The sequence below is a fragment of the Bombus flavifrons genome, chromosome 17, assembly GCF_040668555.2.
Source record: "Bombus flavifrons isolate JBK064 chromosome 17, iyBomFlav1_principal, whole genome shotgun sequence".
Lineage (NCBI taxonomy): Eukaryota > Metazoa > Arthropoda > Insecta > Hymenoptera > Apidae > Bombus > Bombus flavifrons.
Window position 1 is genome coordinate 2,857,351 of NC_138458.1, and position 25,053 is coordinate 2,882,403.

Genomic DNA, 25,053 nt, shown 5'->3' on the forward strand with positions numbered 1-25,053 from the left:
ACAAGCTCAATTTCAGAAAAGAAGGTTAGCCAATTTGGCTCCTGACAGGCTGAAGCATTGAAAGAAACAAGAATTATATTTACGAACGGGATCATCTATCAGCTTCTTAAATCGTTGATCTAGCGCTTCGTTCGTTTTTGGACGAATTAGTATAAAGATGGCAGTGATGCGCGGACACACGCGCATCAGTTTTTCCAGAAGACCTATTCCCACGAAACCGGTTGCTCCAGTCACAAGAATCCCATTACCGGCGTAGAATTCCTCGAGAGTATTCGTCTTATTCAACCTTTTGTTGATCCAAATTTCATTCGATTCTTTGTTGATTGTATCCATGTTCCAGGATCTTCACACTTTCAGTCCCAATATTTGCCACTGAATTATCAAATAGGAAGTGGAAAAATTTTTTAAATAATGTAGAAAATTGAAAATTTATTATGGTTAATATCTCAAGCTTAAACAACCTTTTTGCTGTTTCCTTTGGCTTCTTTATTTTTTGTTTTATTTGTATATGTGTGAATATTGCAGTATGCAGTGATCGATACTTTGTGTGGAAAATGTGTGTGGTGCATGCGAGATAGTGTTCGACCAAATTTAGTAGTACTTCAAGAATATTTAATGCCTATGTGATTTTCTTTTGTCATCCGTGAATGAGATGATTACGGTGGACATGTGAAATATGTGTCGGAGCTACATTAAAAGTAGGGTTAGGGGCGTGAAACAAATCTTCATTTGGATTACACATTGTCGTTATGCAATAGAGAAGACATTGACTAGTGCAAATACGATTATTATAGAATTGGACAAGAAACCGTGGTAATTACATATTCGAGAAACTAATGACAATGATCCTAGGTTCAATAACGTATCCGCGGCCAACGGGATAATAGATGTACGTGCTCACAAAATCTAAGTCGAACTCTTTGTTAATAAAACGCGTAACATTCACTGGTCGTAAGGCGTTACTCTCTTCGTCGATGAGATCGCAAGAAGGAATGAATTTCCGTCCCGATGATGCCACAGAGGAAAACTATATGGGGTGTGTCTAAAAGCGCAAGATCCTCGGATTCGTCGAGAAAAGCCTTCGTTCAGAAAGTAAGGGAAATTGACGTTGCTGCTAATTGGTCAATCTCCATATCGGTGGTTAGAAAAAGATGCTAGCCGCCCTCGAGGGAAAGTTGCTGGTGGAAGACGTCTTTCGTTGAAAAAATAGGTCTCCTCTATCTTCTCGTAGTTGGGACAAAGACTGTTTGTCTGTTTGAAGGACTTTAGGTAACTAGATCTTAGTGTTTATAACGGCGCTCGGGCTAGCTGATCACGTACTGTGGAGACGCGTCGGCATCTGGTAACCATCATACCCGAAGAATAGGATCTGCGTGTGGCGAGTCACGGGACAGAAACCGTTGGAATGTTTACTGTCGCGTGCCGCTACAAATATTTCTTTTAAGGAGAGCTATAGAATTACTCCGTACCTTTGTTAGACAAAGCGTTCATCACATGACCGCGGCTACGTTCGGCGATTGGTTGTCGCCTCGAGCCCAAGCTCATTATCACAAATCTCGAACGAATACAATCGGATCGAATGACGATAATTGTTTAATTATGCCTATGATAGAATCTAAATTACGGTGTTAAGGGATTTGCCCGAAGTTTCAAAGGGAAGGCTCCGATGTCCTTTCATCTCCGACATGTGTATAAACATTGTTTATATATGCTCTTATTTATTCATTATTTATGGACGCAAAAGGACTCATACTTCCGATATGCCGTCACAGGTTTCAATGAGTGAACAGGTTTAATCTATAATCGATGATTTTTTTTAGAAAACGTCGCGCAGAATGGTTTACGTCTCCGAACGTCATAGTCCTCTTCTTTATGACTTGGACGAGATAAGCTGCTGCCCACCCATCGTTTGTGTAAGAAACAAGGCGCACTCTTTTTGTGCTCCATTTGAATCTTACTGTAGCTCCAGGAATGTGCAATTATTTTATATTATCCTTTTTGTGTATATTATAGTGCATTAATTTCTACGTTATTTAGTTTTGTAACTTGTTTTCTGTTTGATCTTTACAATACCAAGCCTTTTATTGTACAAGTTGTGTTATAAAGAATTAATACGTTAAATATTGTACTCATACATGTGTATAGTATACAAGTGTAGAAAATTATTATAACTAACTAACAACAATTTTGTAGAAACATTGAACATAAAGTCACTTTAACTCTTGAATTTCTATGAAAGGATGTTTATATTCAATGGGATGTTCAAATATTCAAAGGGATGTTCTTATTCAACGAGATATTTTGACGCAGCATCTAAATAATTAACAAATATATTTCTAAAGAAAGTGATAAATAAAATAAGGGAAATGTATTTTATCACGATGTAGGATATATTACTTCAACTTATTAATGTAATTGCGTAAATATATGTATAATCTTTCCATTACCATTTCATGGTTTCTTTTATATATAATCTAAAACAAGAGATTTTACCATTTAAGATGTAAAATGATTAAAATATCTCGCATGGTTGTAGTCACCGCGAAACGTATTTTTATCTCTCATAAACCGGAAAGGTCGAAGACAGTCTAAACAATAATTTATGAAAAACCGATCCTAAACTCAATTTTTGCCAAAATTACGATTACATCTGCTGATTGGTTGTAAATTATTAAATTATCACAATAATAGACCATTTTTCTGCGTATAATGTAAAATACAAAATAAATATTTGAGAACTCAGAAACTTCGTTTAAACTTTTGTAATAATTAATGATCCGATGATAGTTTTTGATATATATGATATTGGTAATAATGAATAACAGTTAGTGAAGGACACAATTGAATACAGAATAACAAGGAATCGCCTGTTACCTGATAGTATTTTCACTGTGTTTCCCAAAGATTGAACAAAAATGCGACTTCACGATAGTAGATACCGATACGTTCGTCACAGTACTGTAACGATATTCTATGTGTCGCTCCTCTAAATACCCATACTTGTAATAACATCGCCCTACTACTGCAACTGGATAATGCTATGCGTGAATCATTTGATTAATATATTTATCTCAAAAATCAAACAAGAAGTAGCCTTGAGTGGTTTTTGATCGTAAAAGGTCAACAGGAATTGATCTTTTGTCACTGATTGCTCCTACAGCTTGCATTTTAATGACATTTGCATTACATACAACTTCTTATTGGTCAGGATGAAGGGAAAAATATTTGCATTACAAATTCCATTTCTGATAATTACGGATGATTTTTTCTGGTGGAATTGAAAAACAATAACGCAGAGCCAGTGTAAAAACTATTCATATAGTGTATAATCTTAATAAAATTGTAATATAACATCGTTTATTACAAAATTTTTTGCAAATGAAAGATATATACATATTCTTACAAATTCTCAAAATAATTTAAAAAAAAGTATTCGATAATCTATTCCTATTATGAAAATATTAATAAATATCTGGCTAATGGTACAAATACATGTATAATGCATATTTGTCGAGTTAGCGCTTCATAGAATGAAACGTACATAAATATAAAAAAAAAATAATCTGCATCAAAGCCTAAAAAAATGGGCTTAAAGACAATTTCATTCTGATGCAAGGTAACTATCCAAAGCCCAATGATACACGATATACAATGCTATGCAATACAATAATGCTAATCCAAGAGCGTTAATCTTGTATCGTGTTTGGAAATGCTTATAAACAGTTTTGCAATATAAACATTATTGAAAATATATGGGAAAATCATTTAAAGAAGGCTTTCTTAAAAAAATAGAAAAATATTTCAGGTAGAACACTCATCAATTTGATAACGCCATTTGATTTGATTCAGCGCCACGAGAGTTTCGGACCATAATAAAATTACAAGCAAACTTCACTAACAAAAAAAGGTCGCGAACAGTCAGATTCCGATTTTGTTAAAACTTTACAGGTTTGAAGAACAGCGCAAAATATTAAACACGTATTCTCTTTTAGCCACGCTAACTCAAGTTTATAAAGTGATACCACCCTCTAAAGTTCAATCCTTAAAAGTCTATCATGAAAACAATTATGCTGAGGTTATTAGATGTATGAACAGAGAAACGCGTGGATAAATTGTAAAGTAGGAAATATATTTTAATACAGAAGTGTAAGTACAATTAGAAATATAATTTGAGCTGGTCCCGATCCGCACGCTAGCAGTGTTACCCTATAACTGAAAGCCCCGAAGCGATCGTCGCCTGTCTACTGTCTATGCCTTCTATTGTCTGCCTTCGTCCCAGTCTATTGTTTATACGCTGTCGATGACTTCAGTGCTTGACAAAACTACAAAGACCAGTTGTAGAGTTTCCTTGGAAGTGGTGACCACTTCAACAAATTAAAAATAGACAAAAATGTGTTAATACAAATTTTAACATATAAGGAAAAAATACTACAGTAAATAAGTAATTGTTTGAAGAGATTACGTCAGTCATGTATATTTATATCTATCTATTACGCCAATATTACCATCGCCAACAATCGACGCTAAAAGCACCTTACTAGATGAGTCGACAGTAGCCGTCAATGCTATTGAGAGTGTTTATTCAAATTAATAAGCATTTGATTTTTATTCGTTCATATTTTTGCTGATTTCACTACAGATCATACCATTATATATACAGGGTGTTCGACTACAGATGTGAAAAAATTTAATTGGTGATTCTTGAAGTAAGAATAAAATGAAAATCAGGATTAAAAATATTACGTTTCCGATTTTATCCTTGAGTTTTTGGCAATTAAAGATTCGTCGAAACATTCCTGTGCGCGCACTAACCTCCTTACACAAAGGAAAATAGATCAGCGTAAGCAGCGGGGTGCACAGAGTGCTCAAATCGAACGCTACATGGGTGCTAGCTTACCTCCACAAAGCGTAGAGAAGAAGATTATGACATTCGAAGTCATAAAGCATCCTGCGCGACGTGTTATAAAAAAAAATTATAGATTAAACATTATACTTGCCTCCTTATTAAAATCCATAACAGCATATCGAAAACCGCCTCATGGAATTGTAGAGTAGAGATCATTACTGTTTACTTTCATTCTTTGTCTCCATAAGTAATTAATAAATAATAGTATTTAATAATATAAATAAAATAATAAAACAAATGATATATAATTAATAATATAAAAATAACATATAATATAATATAAATAAATAAAATATCATAATAGTAGTATTAGTAAATAATAAATAATAAAAACGTTTAGACAAATTTGATACACGCACCGTGATCGTCCCGTTCGCGGGTATTCGCAAAAAGATCACATACGCATCAAGTATTCTTGAGATACTGATACGGTATATTTGAATATTCGCATACATACACATGAAATAAAAAATAAAAGAACCAAAGGAAACTACGGAAGAGATTGTTTAAGCTTATACTCGAAGGATTAATGAAGGTATCGTTTTATGAAGTAATATGTAATTTGAGGCCTTTTAGTTTTTAATTCTTTGAACACTGCAACTCTTTTTTATTTTTGTATTCTTTGTTCTTTTCTAAATCTTTCTTATTTAATTCCAACGCGAGTGATTTTGGTGTGTAGTGTGTGTAGTGTATACAGTCTGTTGCATGTATCGTGCTTACAGTGTACTTCGTTTGTAAGAAAACAGAGATTACATTGGACATTTACTGTAATATAATACGAGTACTATTTTCGTTACGATTTTTCTGTGAACAACATATTTAATGTTGAATCAATAATTTTACTTAAAACACATCACGTAGGATGCTTTACGCCTCTATTTGGTAAAAATACAAAAGGATTGCCGAAAAATCGACCTTAGCTTTAAAATTTTTCTGCTTGCGTCGTATTCTCCTGAGCACAGGGGCCAACTTGGCGAAAACAACTATCAACCACAACTCGTCCATTCTCATGGAAAATGATGTTAAATTTCCTGTACAAGTCAGCACAAAGTGGGAGTGATTTCCTGATCGTGAATCTAAACGAGAAATTCTAAATGGTGTTTTGTATTGAAACGCGAAGAAAATTGAATCAATACATCGGAGAAAGACTTTGCTCGCTGCTAAAGATAATAAACGACGAAAAGCATGGTTTTATGACACTAAAAAAGATATTTCCTTTGCTATAGAGATAAATCACTCATGCATAATGTATAATACAAATCATACCATAAGTTGATCTATATCAACTGGTGCAATATAATATAAGCATAACCTATTAAACAATAAAAACATGTCCAGTATATTTCATATCTCAGTAAGAAAATTAAAATATAGGAAAAAACATCAAGTTTAATATTAGTATTTTGTAGAAACAAATAATGTGAACATCGTCTTATGCAGCTGCTCTTGTACTTCAGACACAGTGACATAAACAGGTCTGGACAAATCTGCAAAAAATGAATAGAGCGAGCAAGAAAATATATATAAATATGTCGGGTTACGTTAGAATTAGGGTTAGGGGCGTGAAACGAATCTCCATTTGGATTACACATTGTCGTTATGCAATAGGGAAAACATTGACTAGTGCAAATACGATTATTATAGAATTGGACAAGCAACCGTGGTAATTAGATACTCGAGAAACTAATGACAATGATCCTAGGTTCAATAACGTATCCGCGGCCAACGGGATAATAGATGTACGTGCTCACAAAATCTAAGTCGGACTCTTTGTTAATAAAACGCGTAACATTCAGTGGTCGTAAGGCATTACTCTTTTCGTCGATGAGATCGCAAGAAGGAACGAATTTCCGTCCCGATGATGCCACAGAGGAAAACTATATGGGGTGTGTCTAAAGGCGCAAGATCCTCGGATTCGTCGAGAAAAGCCTTCGTTCAGAAAGTAAGGGAAATTGACGTTGCTGCTAATTGGCCAATCTCCATATCGGTGGTTAGAAAAAGATGCTAGCCGCCCTCGAGGGAAAGTTGCTGGTGGAAGACGTCTTTCGTTGAAAAAATAGGTCTCCTCTATCTTCTCGTAGTTGGGACAAAGACTGTTTGAAGGACTTTAGGTAACTAGATCTTAGTGTTTATAACGGCGCTCGGGCTAGCTGATCACGTACTGTGGAGACGCGTCGGCATCTGGTAACCATCATACCCGAAGAATAGGATCTGCGTGTGGCGAGCCACGGGACAGAAACCGTTGGAATGTTTACTGTCGCGTGCCGCTACAAATATTTCTTTTAAGAAGAGCTATAGAATTACTCCGTACCTTTGTTAGACAAAGCGTTCATTCCATGACCGCGGCTACGTTCGGCGACTGGTTGTCGCCTCGAGCCCAAGCTCATTATCGCAAATCTCGAACAAATAGAATCGGATCGAATGACGATAATTGTTTAATTATGCCTATGATAGAATCTAAATTACGGTGTTAAGAGGTTTTCCCGAAGTTCCAAAGGGAAGGCTCCGATGTCCTTTCATCTCCGACAAATATATATAAATCTGAGCAATTTTGCTAAAACAAAGGTCTAATTAGCTACACAAGTATGCTGTGGCTGTTATTCATACCGATGAATTCTAGTACTATCAGCAGTTAATATTTATCTTATAATATTTATTTGCATAGCTATTTAACATGTCTAAGGCACCTGGATACAAAACATGTAAACAGTCATATTATATAGAATTACATGATACTGAAACATTTAAAAAAAATATTTTGGGTTCAAAGGAATTACATGTTTGGTGCCCTGAATACGGAAAATTCATTTCAAGGAGTTTTACTCGGCTGTCTGTAGCATCTCTAAACAAGAAACTGTCTAAGAGAAGTTTGCGAACTGTTTTTATTCCTAACAGGTTGAGAAAAATAGTCATTGGCAGAATGTGCGTAGTGTTTTGCTGGCATGCAGCTGTGACAGCGATCATACCCAAATCCACGTCATTTCACACTACCAGGCAATGAACCGTTAGACTTTGACCTTGCCTTTGTACATAGCCCAACACCAAATTTTCCCCATTATGTAGGGCACTCAGTATCCTCTCCTTGCCCCTCAACTCCTATAAACTCAACATATAAATACTGCGAGCATTCGACCACGAGACTAATCTTGAGACAGTCTTGGCCTCGATTTAAACAACTATTTTAATACTTTGTAACTTTGCTATTCGATTGTAATATTGTATTTAATCTGTTTTGTGAATAAAAACATATAAAAATATAAAAGGATAGTCAAGTTAAGCTATTGCTCAGCTCTTCCTTTTTTATCACGAATTTTACGTGACACGGCCATTGTCTGTTTCGCCCTCATTCTTACGAGACAGACGAAAGCGGATAAAGTACCAATGTCTCTGCCTGTTGTGACATTCATAGCATGCCACTCATACGTATAATGCCCTTCTTGTCTTCCATGTTCTCTTTTATTACAACTCAACTTGCGGACAATTTCTTCTACGCTTTCGGTATTTGCGTGTCAAGAACTGTTTACATGACCGTGGTCCTAACTACACGTAATCGATATCAATAGTATCGTTCATTCGGGCGCACAGTTTCAATATATAAAGTTTATAACCTATATTTTGCATAACGTTTTAACCTATATTTGCAAGTATAGAATAAATTATTTCGTTCTAAACTCTTATGTTTTTGTCTTCCTCATTAACATCTAAACGTTGGTAATGAAAAAAGTTAATATGCATATGTATATCATTAACTTGATCACATACGCACTTTATTATATGTTGTAGAAGTTTACTAGTATTCCGTGTAAATACATCTTCTGATGATAATCTGCTCGAGGATTACAAAGGTCTATTCTAACTAGTTTATAGCGGCACATGAGTCTTAGGACGAGGCGAATCGAGAGTGACTCATGTTGTTGTTTTGCCTCGGGGTATTGATACCGTCTTGACGTACGAAACGTAATGATAAACAAATTCCGGACAAAATAATATATCCGCTACGTGCAACCGTCAACTGGAGTCGATTTTAAAGTTTCTGGTACTTCCCCGACCAGTATAAATAAACGAACACGATCTCTAGGACAGTTAATATCGAGCGAACGTAAGCGTTACGTAATGTACGTATATCGAGTGTCATTGAGTGAGCGACGATTAACTCTGTACTTGGAATAACTTTAAGTACATTTGACGATATCAAATATCAACTTGTCTCGTCATTACTTAAATCAACACGTTAAATCATCCACACAAAAATTTTATGTAATGTATAGCAAAGTATATTAAATAAATATTTAAAATAGATTTAAATACATAAAAATATTTATTCTAAAGAATTCACAGTCCTATAAAATTTGACATTTTCGCATCTTTTCCATACTGTTATAAGATATCAATAAGCAAAAATAATAAAGTTTTGTCCATAATTCGTATTATTTTCTAATGTCAAGTAAAAGATATGAACAATTAAAATGAGTTATAGAAGAAGAGAAGGAAAGAAAGCAAAACGCTGAAATGGAATTAAATCGATTAGAAAAAGAAACATCTCGAGTTGCAAAACATTTAATCAAAGAAAATGTGCGTAATGTTTTGAAAAACGCATTCGCTAAAAACAAATAGATGTTCTAATGAATGATAAAAAACAGAATCAAGTGGAGTGTTTAAAATGTGTACTGCCATACTACTAAGCACCGTAAGTCGAAAAGCCTATCAGATTTTGAGAAAAAATAGGTATTCATTTGCAGCTTTATCTGCGCTTAGAAAATGGGCAATTTAGGTGGAATTTGGCCAAGGTATTCGACGTTTAATTTCCGAGAGGAAATGTTATGACGAAGCGTACATTTGTCAGAAGATGGAAATAGACGAAAACAACGAACAAGTCGTCGAGTCTCACAAAACTGTAAAACTTGGTATTGTCAAAGGTCTATTAAACAATTGAAGGAGAATTATTTTCTATCATTGCGACAAATTTCTCGCCAGAGGTATGGTAAATGACGATATATTTCAATTGTACAAAGCATCGCTACGTTGTTGTTACATTTTACCTACAACGTAGACAAACTAACAGTAAAGTTTTAAATAAATTGAGTGTTGAGACAGAGAAATCTCAATTTCTTGTTTCGTATATCCATCTGGTAGCGACATATAATTTTTGTTTTTAATGATGCGTTTCATTTGTTAAAACCTAAAAGAAACTCCGTACATGGGAAAATAATTTCTTAGGTCGTGCTTTTTTCTAAATGGAGAACATATTGCAAAGGACTGTATTGATTGAACGTTATTTTCAAAATTACTTAATAGCACTTAGATGTCTGTGACTCAAGTTAGGCAAAAAGTACCTATTGTTGCTAATCCCTTTTAGAAGATAACTGTCGGAGATGCGGCAAGCAAGGTTTTTTGATTCAAAATAATAACGGTTGTTTGGTTCCATTCCAAAAAAGAATTATTTTAAAAAACATTTCTCTTCAGAAGTTGCTACCGCATCCATAGAACAGCTTAATTCAACTACTTCGAAAATGTGTTTAATTTTAACAAATCTATTGACACAGGATTGCTCAGAGAATATTTTTTTGATATTTATGAAGTATGGGAGTGACGAGTGCTCAGCCATCAGCTTTAAATTTTCGCCATAGATTAATATGGTACATGTCAGGGAAACATTCCGGTGATTCCGGTTATTGTTTAAAAGGGCAAACACTGAAAAAGATGATGATTTGATCTTAACTGATGTAAGCGATAGATCTGATATAACAATGAGCTACACTTTGGAATTTGATAGAGAAAGTCTTTAGCTAGACGTTGATGAAGACGAAGACGAAGAAGATTCAGTGAATCAAGAGATAAAGAATAAGAATAGGTAGAAACAAGGAAAAGTTTTATGTGAGGAGATTCAAATTCATTCTGTACCATAACAATACATTTGTCGGAGATGAAAGGACACCGGAGCCTTCCCTTTGGAACTTTGGGAAAACCCCTTAATACTGTAATCTAGATTCTACCATAGCCGTTATTAAGCAATTGTCGTCATTCAATCCGATTGTATTTGTTCGATACTTGTGATAATGAGCTTGGGCTTCGAGACGACAACCAGTCGCCGAACGTAGCCGCGGTCAAGGGATGAACGTTTTGTCTAACAAAGGTATGGAATAATAGTATAGTTCTCCTCAAAAAGAAATAGCTGTAGCGGCACTCGACAGTAAACATTCCAACAGTTTCTGTCTCGTCGCTCGCCACACACAGACCCTATTCTTCAGGCAAGATGATTATCAGATGTCGATGCATCTCCACAGTACATGTTCAGCTAGCCTGAGGGCCCGTTATAAATCTTAAGATTTAGTTAACTAAAGTCCTTCAAATAGACAAACAGTCCTTGTCCCAACTACGGGAAGATAGGGGAAACCTATTTTTTCACGAATGACGCTTCCTGCTAACAACTTGCCCTCAAGGGCGGCTAGCATCCTTCTCTAACCACCAACATGGAAATTAACCAATTAACAGCAACGTCAATTTCCCTTACTTTCTGAACGAAGGCTATCCTCGACGAATCCGATGATCTCGTGTCCTTAAACACACTCCATCATAGTTTTCCTCTGTAGCATCATCGGGACGGAAGCATCATCATTCTTTCTTGCGATCTCATCGACGAAAAGAGTAACCCCTTACGACCAGTGAATATTACGCGTTTTATTAACAAAGAGTCCGACTTAAATTTTGTGAGCACGTACATCTATCATCCCGTCAATGTCACTAGTCAATGTCTTCTCTATTGCATAACGACAATATGTAATCCAAACGAAGATTCGTTTCACGCCCCTAACCCCAATTCTAATGTAAGCCCTAATTCTAATGTAAGAAGTTGCTGATTATCCAGAATTTCACAGTATTCACAGAATTTCTTCACTGTAGATATTTTACCGATTCTGGCCGAGGATGGATTCGCCCATCTCTTATATCTGAATGCTGATTGCTTTTACTAGAGTCAAAAACTACAAGCACTATGAGAATATAACAGATGAAACTATACAGTTAATTAATGAGCATTGTGTTATTAATCGGAAATGTTTTGTGTTTCCCAAAATGCGAATAATCTGTGGAATAATTTGTTGAAACCAGTTGGTAACAAGAGTAGAGCTTACACTAAGCTCTTTAAAAAATGTCCTACTTCGGATTGACCGTTCTTGAACTAAAAACAGTTTTTGTAAGTGTAGGATGTACATTTATCTTGCAATTCAATTAAAAGTATAAGCAATTTGTGTGTATCAATACGGTATAACTATGTATAATGAATAAAAAGAAAATTGTTTTTCTACATTTCTTTGTTCTTGTACCATAATTCCGTAGAGTTATCTTTCTGTATGACATAGTTTTACAGTCGTAGAAAGATTCTGAGATTTTTGATTGGTTTTGAACCATCCAAACTGTTTATTCCAATTTCAAATAGTATCAAATAAAACGAGCAAATAGTTTTTAAACAGATTCTCTAAAAAAACCTAACAAGCTGCAGTACCAGATTTAATGTTGCTTTATTTTACTAGACAAATCTACATACAGTCATGTCCTATATACAGTAATGTAAATCTCGTGTTCGTGATTCGAGTAGGATAAATTTTCTTTTTCTCCGTTAATTTGAATAAAGCTAAAGTCCTGTGCCTATGGGTCCTTTCCGCACTCCTCATGTGCAACACACCGCCCAATTTCTGGAACGGTCATGTAACCGCGCTTACAAAAACGCATTTTTCGCTGCTCGAGCTTGTCGCCACCCTTAAAACAGAGCAAATTCGCCAAGATCAAACCCGTTATTCAGAACACGCTAAGCGTCGCACTAGAAAGACTTTCTAGTCTAATTTTTAGGAAAGTTAGAATTCTTTCAATTGTCTTCGTCGTTATGGACTTTGGACATTGTCTATACTTATTTAATTTATTTCAAATATATTTAACGGGTTGCAACAGCAATCTCTCGTTCCCGTTTTATTAATCCTCTACACCATCCACCACAGGTTGTTAAAAATCACGTCCCTGACAACATGTTCAAAAATCATCAAAATCGGAGAGGACGTAACGGTTCTGTAGTTTCACCAGAACGAGAACATTGTTGTCTTCTATGTTGATTTTTCACAACTTAATTTGCGGACGTATTTGCCTAGCAAAAGTCAAGACCTCTTTGTATGACTGTGATTACGTCACTTACGACTCATGATAGACAGACAATGGTAGCATGACAGCGAAACACTACGTACATTCTGCCAAGGACTATTTTCTCAACCAGTTAGGATTAAAAACAGTTTGGAAACTTTTTCTAAATAGTTTCTTCTCTAAAGATGTCTACAGACTGCTGGATTACTACAGACAGATGGCTAAAAACTCCTTGAGATTATTTTTTTCTATTCAGGGCACCGAACATATAATTCATTTGGTACACCTATACAATATAGTTGTTTTCATGTTACAAATCTAGGTGCCTTAGACGTGCTAAATAGCTATGTAAATATATATTATAAAATAAATATTAACTTCTGATAGTATTAAAATCCATCGGTATGAATAAAAGCCATAGCATATTTGTGTAGCTAATTGAACCTTCGTTTTAGCGGAATTACTCAGATTCGTGTAGTATCGGGGAAAAACCCTGGGTTTAAGAAGGTCTAGTTAACCATGGGTCATCCACGTCTGTGGAATATGTGCGTGCCGGGTATACCGGAGCCATGGTATAAGAGGTAGCCATTAGTCAGTTATCAAGGAATGTTGTCAGCGTTGTCAAGGAGTGCGGTCAGCGTGAAAAAGAGCGTTGGAACCGTTGTAACGAGAGTAGTGAGTGACGAGTGACAAATGGTGGCTGCGTGCATATAGACTGATGGAGCATCATACTTGATTTCGTGTTGAAGTAAACGATATCGAAACAAATCATAGCGTTACCAAACCTACTAGCACTGTACTTTCCAACATTTATATAGTTTACAAATAACTTTGGGCACACTCGTACTTTTTCCTTACGTAATTTCATATCTACGTTATATCGCAGAACGAGATCTTTCCTTGCTTCCTATATTCACATTTTTCCATATCTGTCCAAGTCTAATTATATCACTGTGTCCGAAGTACAAAAGCAGCTGTATAAGAAGATGTTCACATTACTTGTTTCGATAAAATACTAATATTAAACTTGATGCATGTTGCTATATTTTAATTTTATTAATGAAGTATGAAATAAACTGGGCATGTTTTAATTATTTAATAGGTTATGCTAATATTGTTATTTAATTGTATGGTAATGTTATTATTTAATAGGTTTTAATTATATTTCAATAATTGATCTATTTCAACCCATGGTATGATTTGTATCATACATTATATATGAATGATTTATGCACTTGCAAAACACAGAATATAATTATCTTCGTAGCAAAAGAAATATCTCTTCTAGTGGCGTGAAACCATGCTTTTTGTCGTTTATTATCTTTAACAGCGAGCAAAGTTTTTTTCTGATGTATTGATTCAATTTTCCACAAAATGCAATACAAAACACCATTTATAATTTTTCTTTTCCATTCACAATCAGAACACATTATTCTTCATCAGAATTGTAAAATAAGAAACTAACGTGATTTAACATTTCAGTGCACAAAAAGTGTAAAAACATTCATGATGAGAGCCTGTTTGTATAGTTTATACTTACATTTCCTCCTTGACGTTTCCGAGAATATAAGCTTGCACTGACGCACACAGATTTCCAATGCGAGTATTATTTATTAATTATTACATGCAATTCGCAACATCATATATCACGCATTGCAGCATTGTACAATATATTTTTTATTTATAATTTCCTAATTTTCTCCATATTCTAAATAACCATATATTAAAACATAAAAATTGTACGTAATGATACAAACTAACAAGTTTGAAAGTCTAAAGATTAATTATGGCATTTGTAGCGCGACTGGAATATCAGACAAAAATAAAACGCGCTGGGACTTGTAAAATCCATATTTTTTAATATATATATAACTGAGATTCTCCCTCTAGGATGAAATATCTTATCTGCCGCACATTTGGTACGCGTTTGTATTAACAAACAATTCCGAAATGGATAGATTAGCGACTACACATTATAATATACACGGCAAACAGGACGTTGAAATTACCGATATTACATATTTCACATTAGTTTTATCCGAAAACGGTAAAGTGAAGCTGAAATCTCCTTAATACATAATTTTTCTGATCATTTTGCACATTATATACGCTTTTAGAACTTTGTAACAACGATTTATTCGCAATTAATCAAAATGCCATTTTGACCACAGTTTACTATACGGATTACATGTTAAAACTTTCAACTTTGAGAATGAATATCTCCATTTCGGTAATGCCAGTCTTTTTAGGAATTAAATTATGGATAGATAATATACTAAATAATGTATCTTCAGGATTTCACAGGAATCGTAAAAAAGTCATGTAACGATATAAATCGATTACACGATAAATTTTGTACAACTTTCGGAGTGAAATGTTATTGATTCCTCTATTATGACAAATTGAAGTATTATTGCGCTGCGCAGACACCGATACACACTATATTGGTAAATAATATACAACCATATAGAGTAATAAATGGGACAATTTGGCAAATGAGAAATATTGACAAGTAGTTGCTTAAACTGTAACATCGTTTCCTGCGTAAAAAGAACCGTTCTAGTTTGTGGCACACCTTCACCGGCGCTTCGTCAAATTTGGCATCTGATTTTCTACCAATTATTTCGAAACCAGTACATTAATATACAATTTATTTCCAAATAATTTCCGAATTCTAATATTTTCAACAACACAATCAAATTTAAACGTATCAATTGGAAGGATTTCAAACTTTATATTTCATAAAGAATTATCAATCGTAATGGATATTGTTTCGAAAAACGCCAGTGGCCGATTAACATGAAATATACGGGAAGGACGGGCAAATGTAAGATTTCAGCTTCGTGTGTTTACCAATTTCAGAAATATGAATAAAAAAAACGTACGGTATTATACATTAAATTCTGCGCATACTAATAAAACTAATATGAGGTGATTTTGGTGTAGGACGTGTAGGGAGCCAAAGAAATAATCGGCGGTGTTTAACAATATATTTGTGGTGGCACTCGACAACAAATACCGTCACTCGACACTAACTTCGACCGGACGACGAACGCAGTGGTTAGCGCCTTAGGTTAGGTTAGGTTTTCTTCCATGCATTTGAATTAGAAGAAAAATAGCAGTACCCCAGTAGCGACATCTATGGCCAGCAGCTACAAGTGCCACGGACAACACACATACACTTCATATTTATTAACAATTCTCACTTTCGACACTTTACGTACAACTCTCGATTCCAACTGATTATTCTTACTTCAACTCAACCCAACTGTTTTCTTGAACCGATTCGTTTCTTTTTGTAGCCTCTCAATATCCCCACTGCGCACGCATTCGTTAGGATCGTTGGGATATCGATGGCTCATTAGGCCTGTCGGTTCTTACGCGTCAGTGATATACTTGTATCGACGAAACCGTTGGAAAGTTTTGTTGTCGAGTGCCGCTACAAATACTAAAAATAATATGACGTTATTAATCAACCATTAATCTTCGCTGTAGTACTCGTTGTCGCTGAGTAACCGATAATGGAATAGCCATACCGAATATCAGTGATCATAGCCTGTCTTACGTAAAATTAATTATTGTCACTTCGGTCGTCTAAGGGATGTGTTATATTCTACTTCCGTATTCCACGAATTCGGACTGGACTCTTCTTCTAACTGAGTTGTAACAGACATTTCTTATAGTTCCGTATATGTAGTTGTGGACAGGGCTTCAATCTTGTCTAATCCTTGCTCGTATGCAGAGTGTTTGGCTAAGGATATTAAACAAAATGTAAGGGGTGGTACTTAGAACCAAAATGAGACGAAAATCAAAGATAAAAAATGTGGCGTTTTCGGCTCCATTTTTCAATTATAAACTATTAAATATCGACCGAAATATCTGTAGAAACCACAGGTTAATGATCTCCATAGATTTATTTATTATGATTTGAACAGGAAACGATGGTTATTTAATGTGAACTTAATGCAGTAATATGATATAACTAAGACAACTAAATTGATAATTCACAACTCAGCTTACAAATTACAACTTAAAACTTACAACTTACAACGACTCGACAACTCATGAGTAACGATTAATCTGCAACTACTTGCAGCTTCCTCGTCGTAAAGGGGCATGGACATATGGCCCAACGAGATTTCCCATCTTTTTATCTTAATTCCAGACCGCATATAAATAATGAAATCCTGAATATAACTGAATTTTTAAATGCCAGCCTGCCTATGTACAGGAGCAGACGTTCAACTATACATAAGTTGCGGTAGTGGTAAAATGTACTTGCAAATGTTCCTCGTAATTTATCAACTATCTTTCGGATTTTCCGCAGACGATCGGAATTGGACACATTATCGTGACTAAAATGTGTTGCAAGAGGCACTGCTAGGCTTAAATTAATTCACGACGCCGCCGGTTATAGGCGCGTTAGCCTTTCGGAATCACATCGTGGCCGCCAACTATTATTAACTAGCGTTAATAACGAAACGATTAATTGTCAGTACTTAAAGAACAAAGCCGAAAACACGATCTTTTTGTTCTTGACCTTTTCATCTTATTCTATCCGCAAGAATCACCTCTAAAATTTTTTTACACTTGTAGCTGAACACCCTGTATATACTATAAAGAAAGGATGGGCGGCCAAAAATATTCACTGCAAAAATATAATTCACTGCAGTGGTATCAATAGTTTTTTTTGAATATCTCAGAAGCTATAGCCGTCCGACAGATACATGCACAGGAAAGAGTTGGTTAGAATCATTCTGCCGATAACGATAATAAATTAAATTGACTTTATTCGCAATATGTTTATATTTATATATTTGTATTTACCTTCGTGTTCATATTTACATTTGTTTTTACTATCGACGAAGCAGCAGTAAATTGTAGATATATCAGAATATAGTTATAACAGAAGACTTTTACATGCAGAAAAGATTTTGCAACAATACGATTTTTAGCGACTGAGTGAATAACTTGATGATCAGAAACTTAACATTGCGACCTTTAAATCTGTATCAAAGATCAAATCGGCTGCGCATTCCTAATGAAGAACAGATTAATTTTCATCTTTGCTCATGCATATTTGCTAATGTGTTTATATAAAATACGTCGCTGAATCAATCATCAGCGAATACAGGACAAAACTCCCAATTTTATAAAATTTATCGTGTTCAAGCACTCCAAATAGCTTCGTAACTGCACGAAATTTTTGCTAATTGGATGGTGCCTACATTGCATTTACGCTTTTGGGCCAAATGATCAATACGGTAACAACTCCATCAACAAATGACACAATTTCGGCTCGCAAAAGACCTCGAACTCAAAAAAATTAATCAAGAATGGAATTATGTACCAGCATCAATGACATGTGCGTTATATTTGCGATTTTTACGTTTACGACTTCGTAGCAAACCGTACAAAGTTAAAGCAAAGGCGTAAACTCTATTTGTTCCATACTCGATTGCTCACAATTCACGTTATAGTCGAACAGTTGGCCAATTTTCCAATGAAACGTTTGTGTTATTGCTGATAGAACGTAGACTAGCTTTTCATGCAATACCTCGTTCTCCAAATTCGACATCACTGAACTTCGCACACAATAAAATTAAAAATGCAAATAATATATAAAAAAGTAAAAGTAATATGGATACGTAAAATCATAATGCTTATTAGTTTCAATAAACTTTCTCAAATTATAGCATTGATGGTCACTACTATTGTGAAGTCATCTATTAAAGTGCTTGTAGCGTTGATCGTTGGCGACGCCAATGTCTGCCATCGTAGTAAATAAAAACAGAACGGCGGAAGATAAATAGGATATTTGCATTAACTAGCGCGGAAACCATATATATATATATATATTTATAGCATAATGTATAGCAGCATGTATGATAAAAAATGTAACTTTTTTGTCATATGCATTGACACCGTAATTTTTCAAATAGACATGACTGACGTAATCTCTTCAAAAAGTTTGAAAGTTTCTTATTAACTGTAGTATTTTCGTTCAATATGCTAAGATTTTTATTCACAAATATTTGTCTATATTTAACTGTATCCCGGATAATCTTTTAGGGGCTGAACTTTAGAGGGTGGTTACACCTCATAAACTCTAGTTATTCCAACTAAAAATGGATTCGTGTTTAATATTTTGCGCTGTTCTTCTAGTCTCAAGTTTTATCAAAATCTGAGTCTCGCTATTCGCGACCTCTTCTTCTTAGTAAAGCTTCCTTTTTATTCCATTATGCCTTGCAAATATCGTGGCATTGAATTTGTCAAATTGATGAGTACTCTAGTTAAAATATTTTTCCATTTTTCTAAGAAAGCCTTCTTTAAATGATTTAATGATGAAATATGCTGAATCAATACTTCTATTTATATTTTTATATATTTTATGTTGAGAAACGTTAAGTTGGTATGATCTCTAGTTCCTACAAGCTAAGTTGGTACGACTCCTCATGTCGCTCTTTTGTCTTAGGAGTCGATCACGTGTTAATTATCTGAGTGTATCCGGTGTGTTCAGACGTTTTGTACGAGGTGGTGAAATATGGAAAGTAAAATTCAATCTGTGTGAATCTATTAAATATCAAACCCAAGCCTATATTTAATAACATTTTATTTATGTATTTTCAATAATGCTCATATTGTGGACATATTTTAAGTATTTCCAAGCATGATAGAAAATCCACGCTAATGTATTAATAGTATTGTGCTTTGGATCGTTATCTTACAACAGTTTGAAATGATCTTTCAAATACACTTTATCCTATGAAGCGCTAACTGTACGAACATATATTACATATATATATATATAAAATTAGTTTGCAGACTTGTAAGAATATGTACAGGTCTTTCATTTCTTAAGAATTTCTTACTAAACGATGTAGTACCATAATTTTAATTTTTGTTAAAGTTAAGTACTGCATGAGTACGTTTTACACTAACTGTGTGTTAGTGTTTTTTAACGGCGACACTCTACCTAGACCAGGCCACACACCGCGGGCAAGATGGTAACCAGATGTCCGCTCGTCCTCACTGCATACCCTTAATAATCTCAAGGACCCATCATAAATCTCAGTAATTTACTAGCTAAGGTCCTTCAGACCGAACGAATATCCTATTTCTAAATCGCCTTCTAAAGAGTATTGTCTACTACGGCTTGACACGGGAAAGTTAGTTTTTCTCACGTATGATGCTTCCCACTAGCAACTTTCTATCGAGGGCGGCTAAGGCCCTTCCTAGTCCAACAACCTTCTTCTATCCAATCAGAAGCAATGTCTACTGCCCTCACTTTCCTAACCAAAATTGTCATCAACAAATCCGATGGTCCCTTGCGTTAGACACACCCTCGACTAGCTTTCCTCCGATACAGCATCGTCACTTTACCGCACTTCTTCTACACCGCTAGAAAAGTCAACATGTCACTATCGGGCTTCTATACGTAAAACAATTACTTACTTAACTTGTACTTACGCATCAGTGTAATCATCTCTCTACAAAGTTGTTGGAATAAACATTAAGTTATACCTGTTAATTCAGTGCAACTACTCAATTAAACCACCTCTATTATCCTAACCGAAATAGGGGATCGATCATTTCGTGGCGTCGATTATTTAATCGTAACGGGAATTTACGACTCTCGTTGACGTGCTTCCTCGCGATTGCGTCTCTCCGCGAGTGGTCGATACATAAATATCATTTCATAGACATTCAAGAGTGAAAAAGATTTTATGTTTAATATTTTTGGGGAGCACGAGGCGGCTACCCCGATGAATCTGATATTCTCCTATAGCCGGACGGTGACTGGTCGACGCCTTTGGCCCCCGCCAGTTTGCCAATCCGGTGCGGAGAACCTCGGAGAAGTTGGTGGGCCCGTATCCGCCAAGACCACTCACCTCACTTTCTTGTGGGGCTCCCCGTCACCCTGCACCTGCCTTGACCGGGGCAGGGTGCGAAAGAATGAGTGGCACTAGGATGGAAACCCTCGTTGACGACCTCGGCAATTTCTCGAATAACGGATAACAATGGATAGAAAAACGAATCGAAGAATCGTTTACGGTGCAGGGGAGGGATACCCCAGTACCGGCGCAGCCGCGGGCCCCGCTGCGTCGTCATCGAGTAACCGTGGCCATCCGGGGGTGGGCCGCCAGGCCCCTGGACACGCTCATGCGTCTGGCGAAGGGGACTCGCGAACTGGGGAGTCTCGGAGAGGGTCGGAGGAACCCAACGTTTTGACCATCGGCCCGGGACCTTCGCGGGATGGGATGCGGCGGCGCCGCGGTGGCGGCGAGGAGTGGAGATCCGACGACGAAACGTTGTCATGCTCTTCCTATCCAACCGTCGCGGGCACACTCGGCAAGCGGTCGTACCGCAGGATTGCCGAGTCCACAGAAAGCACCGCCTCCGCCGCCAACGGCCGCGGCAGAGACGCGGGACGTCGCACACGCCGCGGGGACGTGCCCGCGGGGGATTTGCACTACTTCCGGCTCCCGGTAAAAGGAAGAAGAGGGGCGTGAGGCGCGGGACGGATACCGACACCGATACCGACGCCGAGACTGCCACCGTGACCGCCGCCCCCTCTACCATCCGCGGCGGTGCCGACGGCGGCGACGACATGCGAAGGGACGAAATGAGGACCGGACGGGTCGCCAAGCAAGCGACCCTGAAAGAAGCGGAACCGACCTATGATCAGGAAGAGGAAGACGTCGCATACCTGCGAAGGAGGGTGCGCTTTCTGGAGGGAAAGGTCAGTTGTCTCCAAGAGACGGTGGAACGGCTGACCAAGGATCACACGGAGAGGGCAGCCAAAGTTGATAACAACGACGGCAAATGACAAGAGGTGGGGGTCACCTCTACGAGGAGGACAAAAGAAAATGCTCCCCGGGCCCCAACGGGAACTGTTATGGGTCCTCCTCCCCCACCTCCCCCACACCCCTGGTCAGCGTCGCGCCATCTCCGCTGTCCCGACGGGTCGGGGACTAATACACGTAATACACGTAAAACACATACCGAGGGAACGTATTCTGGACTGGGATTGCGGGAAGCCCTTCCTGCTCGGTGATTGAGCGGGGACGGGGCTTCGTGGCCGTGAAATGGGGCGACCTGGACGTGGTGGCCGTCTACGTGTCGCCCAACATCAAACGGACAGAATACGCCTTCTTTCTGGACGGACTCGCGGCTTGCACGAGACGTTTGGGCGCCTGCTCGTCATTGGTCCTCGGGGACTTCAACGCCCACTCAACGGCGTGGGGCTCCCGCCGGACCAACAGAAGGGGGCGCGACGTACAGGACTGGGCAGCCGCAGTCGACCTCCGGCTTATGAACCGGGGGTCGTCAAGCACGTGCGTGGCATGGCGGGGCGAGTCCATAGTGGACCTCACATGGGCAAACCCATTGGCTTGGTTGGAAGAATCCCCGACCGACGAGGACGCGGAAGAAGGAGCGACACGGCTGAGGCGCGACATGCACGCAATCTGTGATTCATGTATGCCACGGTCTGCAGCGCCGCGCCGCTCCGGCGCTGTGTACTGGTGGTCCGAGGAGATCGCTCGTCTCCGCGAGGCGTGTATCCACGCTCGGCGCCAGTACACCAGATCCCCCAGGCCCCTGCAACGAGCCATCAAGGAGGCGAAGAGGCGGGCCTGGGACGAGCTTCTGGCCAGCCTCGACTCTGATCCCTGGGGGCGCCCTTACAAGATGGTATTGAACAAACTCCGTCCATGGGCGCCTCCCTTAACGGAGAGCATGGACCCTCGGTTGCTGGAGGAGGTCGTCGGCACCCTGTTCCCGGGAGCAGCGAACGAGGGAGTTGGCAGCTTTACCGAAGAGGAGGAGCAGGAGCCTCAACCGCTGGAAGATGAACCACGGGTCATTGCGGGAAGTCCCACCGGGGAGGCCCACCGGGGAAGAACTGGCCGGGGCCGTTCGGTGTTGGGCCCGTTGCTGTGGAACATCGCGTACGACGCGGTGCTTCGGACGCCGATGCTTCCGAACTCGGCGCTGGCGTGCTACGCCGACGACACGTTGGTGCTGGTCTGGGGCACGGCATGGGGTAGAACCGTCCGCCTGGCGGAGCCGGCGGTGGCCTGCGTGGTCGCCGAAATCAAGCGTTTGGGACTGAGGGTGTCCCCTGAGAAGTCCGAGGCAATGTGGTTTTGCCGCAAGGCCGATCACAGGACGCCTCCAGCGGGTTACCGCCTGAGGTTGGAAGGGACTGAGATCGGGGTCGGAACCAGCATGAAGTATCTGGGCCTGACCCTCGACAACCACTGGACCTTCGGCGTTCACTTCGAGCGCCTGACGCCGTCTGTTGAGGCGACGGCGAACGCCCTAGGACGTCTGCTGCTTCGTCTGGGCGGGCCCGACGTCGGAGTGTGCCGGCTGTACGCCGGCGTGGTGCGGTCGAGGCTCCTCTTCGGGGCTCCGGTCTGGGCGGAGGACCTGATGACCAATCGTCGCAGTCTCCTAGTGGTCAAGAGGCTGCACAGGACGGTGGCCATCAGGGTAGTGAGGGGCTTCCGCACCATTTCGGCGGCGGCAGCGGCGGTGCTCGCCGGGTTTCCCCCGTTCGAATTGCAGGCCCTGAGGTGCCGTGAGGTTTATCTCCACACTCGGGGTCTGTCGGACGGGGCGGGCCCGGTGGGCGCCGACGTCAGGGTTCGGGCTCGGCGAGCTTTGCTCGACAGATGGCGCGCCAGCCTCTACACGAGAGCGGGTGCGCCGGGGATAAGGGTCCTCGGGGCCGTCCTTCCAAACTGGGACGTTTGGTTGGACGGCGGTGGGCCTCCCCTGACCTACAGGGTGACGCAGGTGCTCACCGGACACGGTTGCTTCGGTGAGTATCTGCACCGAATCGGGAAGGAGGCGACCGCGCGCTGCCACCACTGCGATGCGAGCGTGGATTCGGCGCAGCACACGCTAGAATACTTTCCGGCGTGGACGCGGCCGCGCCACGATCTCATCGTGGAAATCGGTTGGGATCTTTCGCCTCCGGTGATCTTCGAGGCATTGTTGATAAGCGAGAGAAGGAGGAGGGCCGTGACCTCCTTCTGTGAACAAGTCATGCTTCGAAAAGAGGCCGCGGAGAGGGTGAGGGTGCGGTACTCTCACCCTGAGAGGACCGACCGGCGAGGGCGCGGCAGGGGTCATGGACGCGCTTCGGTGAGAAGCACTAGGTCCGCCGCGTCCCCCGGCGGGGTACAAACTTAGGCGCTGGCAGCTCAGCGCCCCCGGGGCCGCAGAGCAGCCTGGTAGGGGAACCGGACTGCCTGGCACGGTGGCCCCGGCGACGAGGCGCGGTGTGACGTGGCCGCACACCGCTCCATTAGGTGACGTATTGAGCGCGGGGGGGGGCGGTGTATCGCTTACACCGGTTCCCGGGCCCCTCTCGATCGCAGCCGTGACGGTCATCGTGGAGGTTTTAGTCGGTTGGAGTCCGGCACTACCACGCCGCTTTTCCCCAGAAGCGACCTGGTGTCCGCGCGGATTTCCTCCACGTTAATAAAAAAAAAAAAAAAAGGACGTGCTGCGTGGCAGTTCGATCCGCGAGGCTCGTTGTCGTGTGGATTGTGATTGTCTGGATGAGGCCGTCTTCGCCAGTATGTATTCGATGATACGGCCGAGAGGCCGTTGCGTTGAGGATATGTTGTCTTCCTTGCGTTCTGGATCGCCGTGGTCCTCGGCGTTGCCTAGATAGTTTCTGTTGAAGTTCACGGACCAGGAAGTATCGTGAAACAGTTCGGCCCATGAAGTATCGTGGAACACCTCGGCCCAGGAGGTGTCGTTATATATCTCTCCGATTTCACAACGGAAAGTGAAATTCGCATGTAGATGCGTTGTGGAGACGTGAAGAAGATCTATGGTTGATTAGGGAACAGGGCTCCCCCCGCTGACCCATTCGTGTCGCGCCTTCTTGATGATGCGTGGTGGTTGGACCGGTGTGGACCAATTATCCGCAAAAGGCAAAATCAGAGACTTGTTCGATGCAGTGATATGTGGCCGGGTGTTGTGATCCGAAGGAGTGT

General features: G+C 39.7%; 1 protein-coding gene across 6 annotated transcripts in view; it reads right to left on the minus strand.

The window, feature by feature from the left end:
• The window catches only part of LOC138188681 (putative fatty acyl-CoA reductase CG5065), a 196,196-nt gene that overhangs the window by 95,817 nt on the left and 75,326 nt on the right, over nt 1–25,053 (minus strand). For 5 of the 6 annotated variants that reach the window (XR_011175619.1, XM_069130674.1, XM_069130673.1 and 2 more), the window contains exons 1-2: nt 2,875–2,958; nt 88–372 (exon numbers count right to left, since the gene is read on the minus strand). The exons of the other annotated variant lie outside the window; for it this stretch is intronic. Coding sequence is in view for 4 of the 5 variants with exons in the window: in XM_069130674.1 (XP_068986775.1) it covers nt 88–333 (246 nt within the window). In the remaining variant the exon portion in view is untranslated. Of the gene's footprint in view, nt 1–87; nt 373–2,874; nt 2,959–25,053 lie in introns of those variants that run through there. 6 annotated transcript variants of the gene reach the window in all.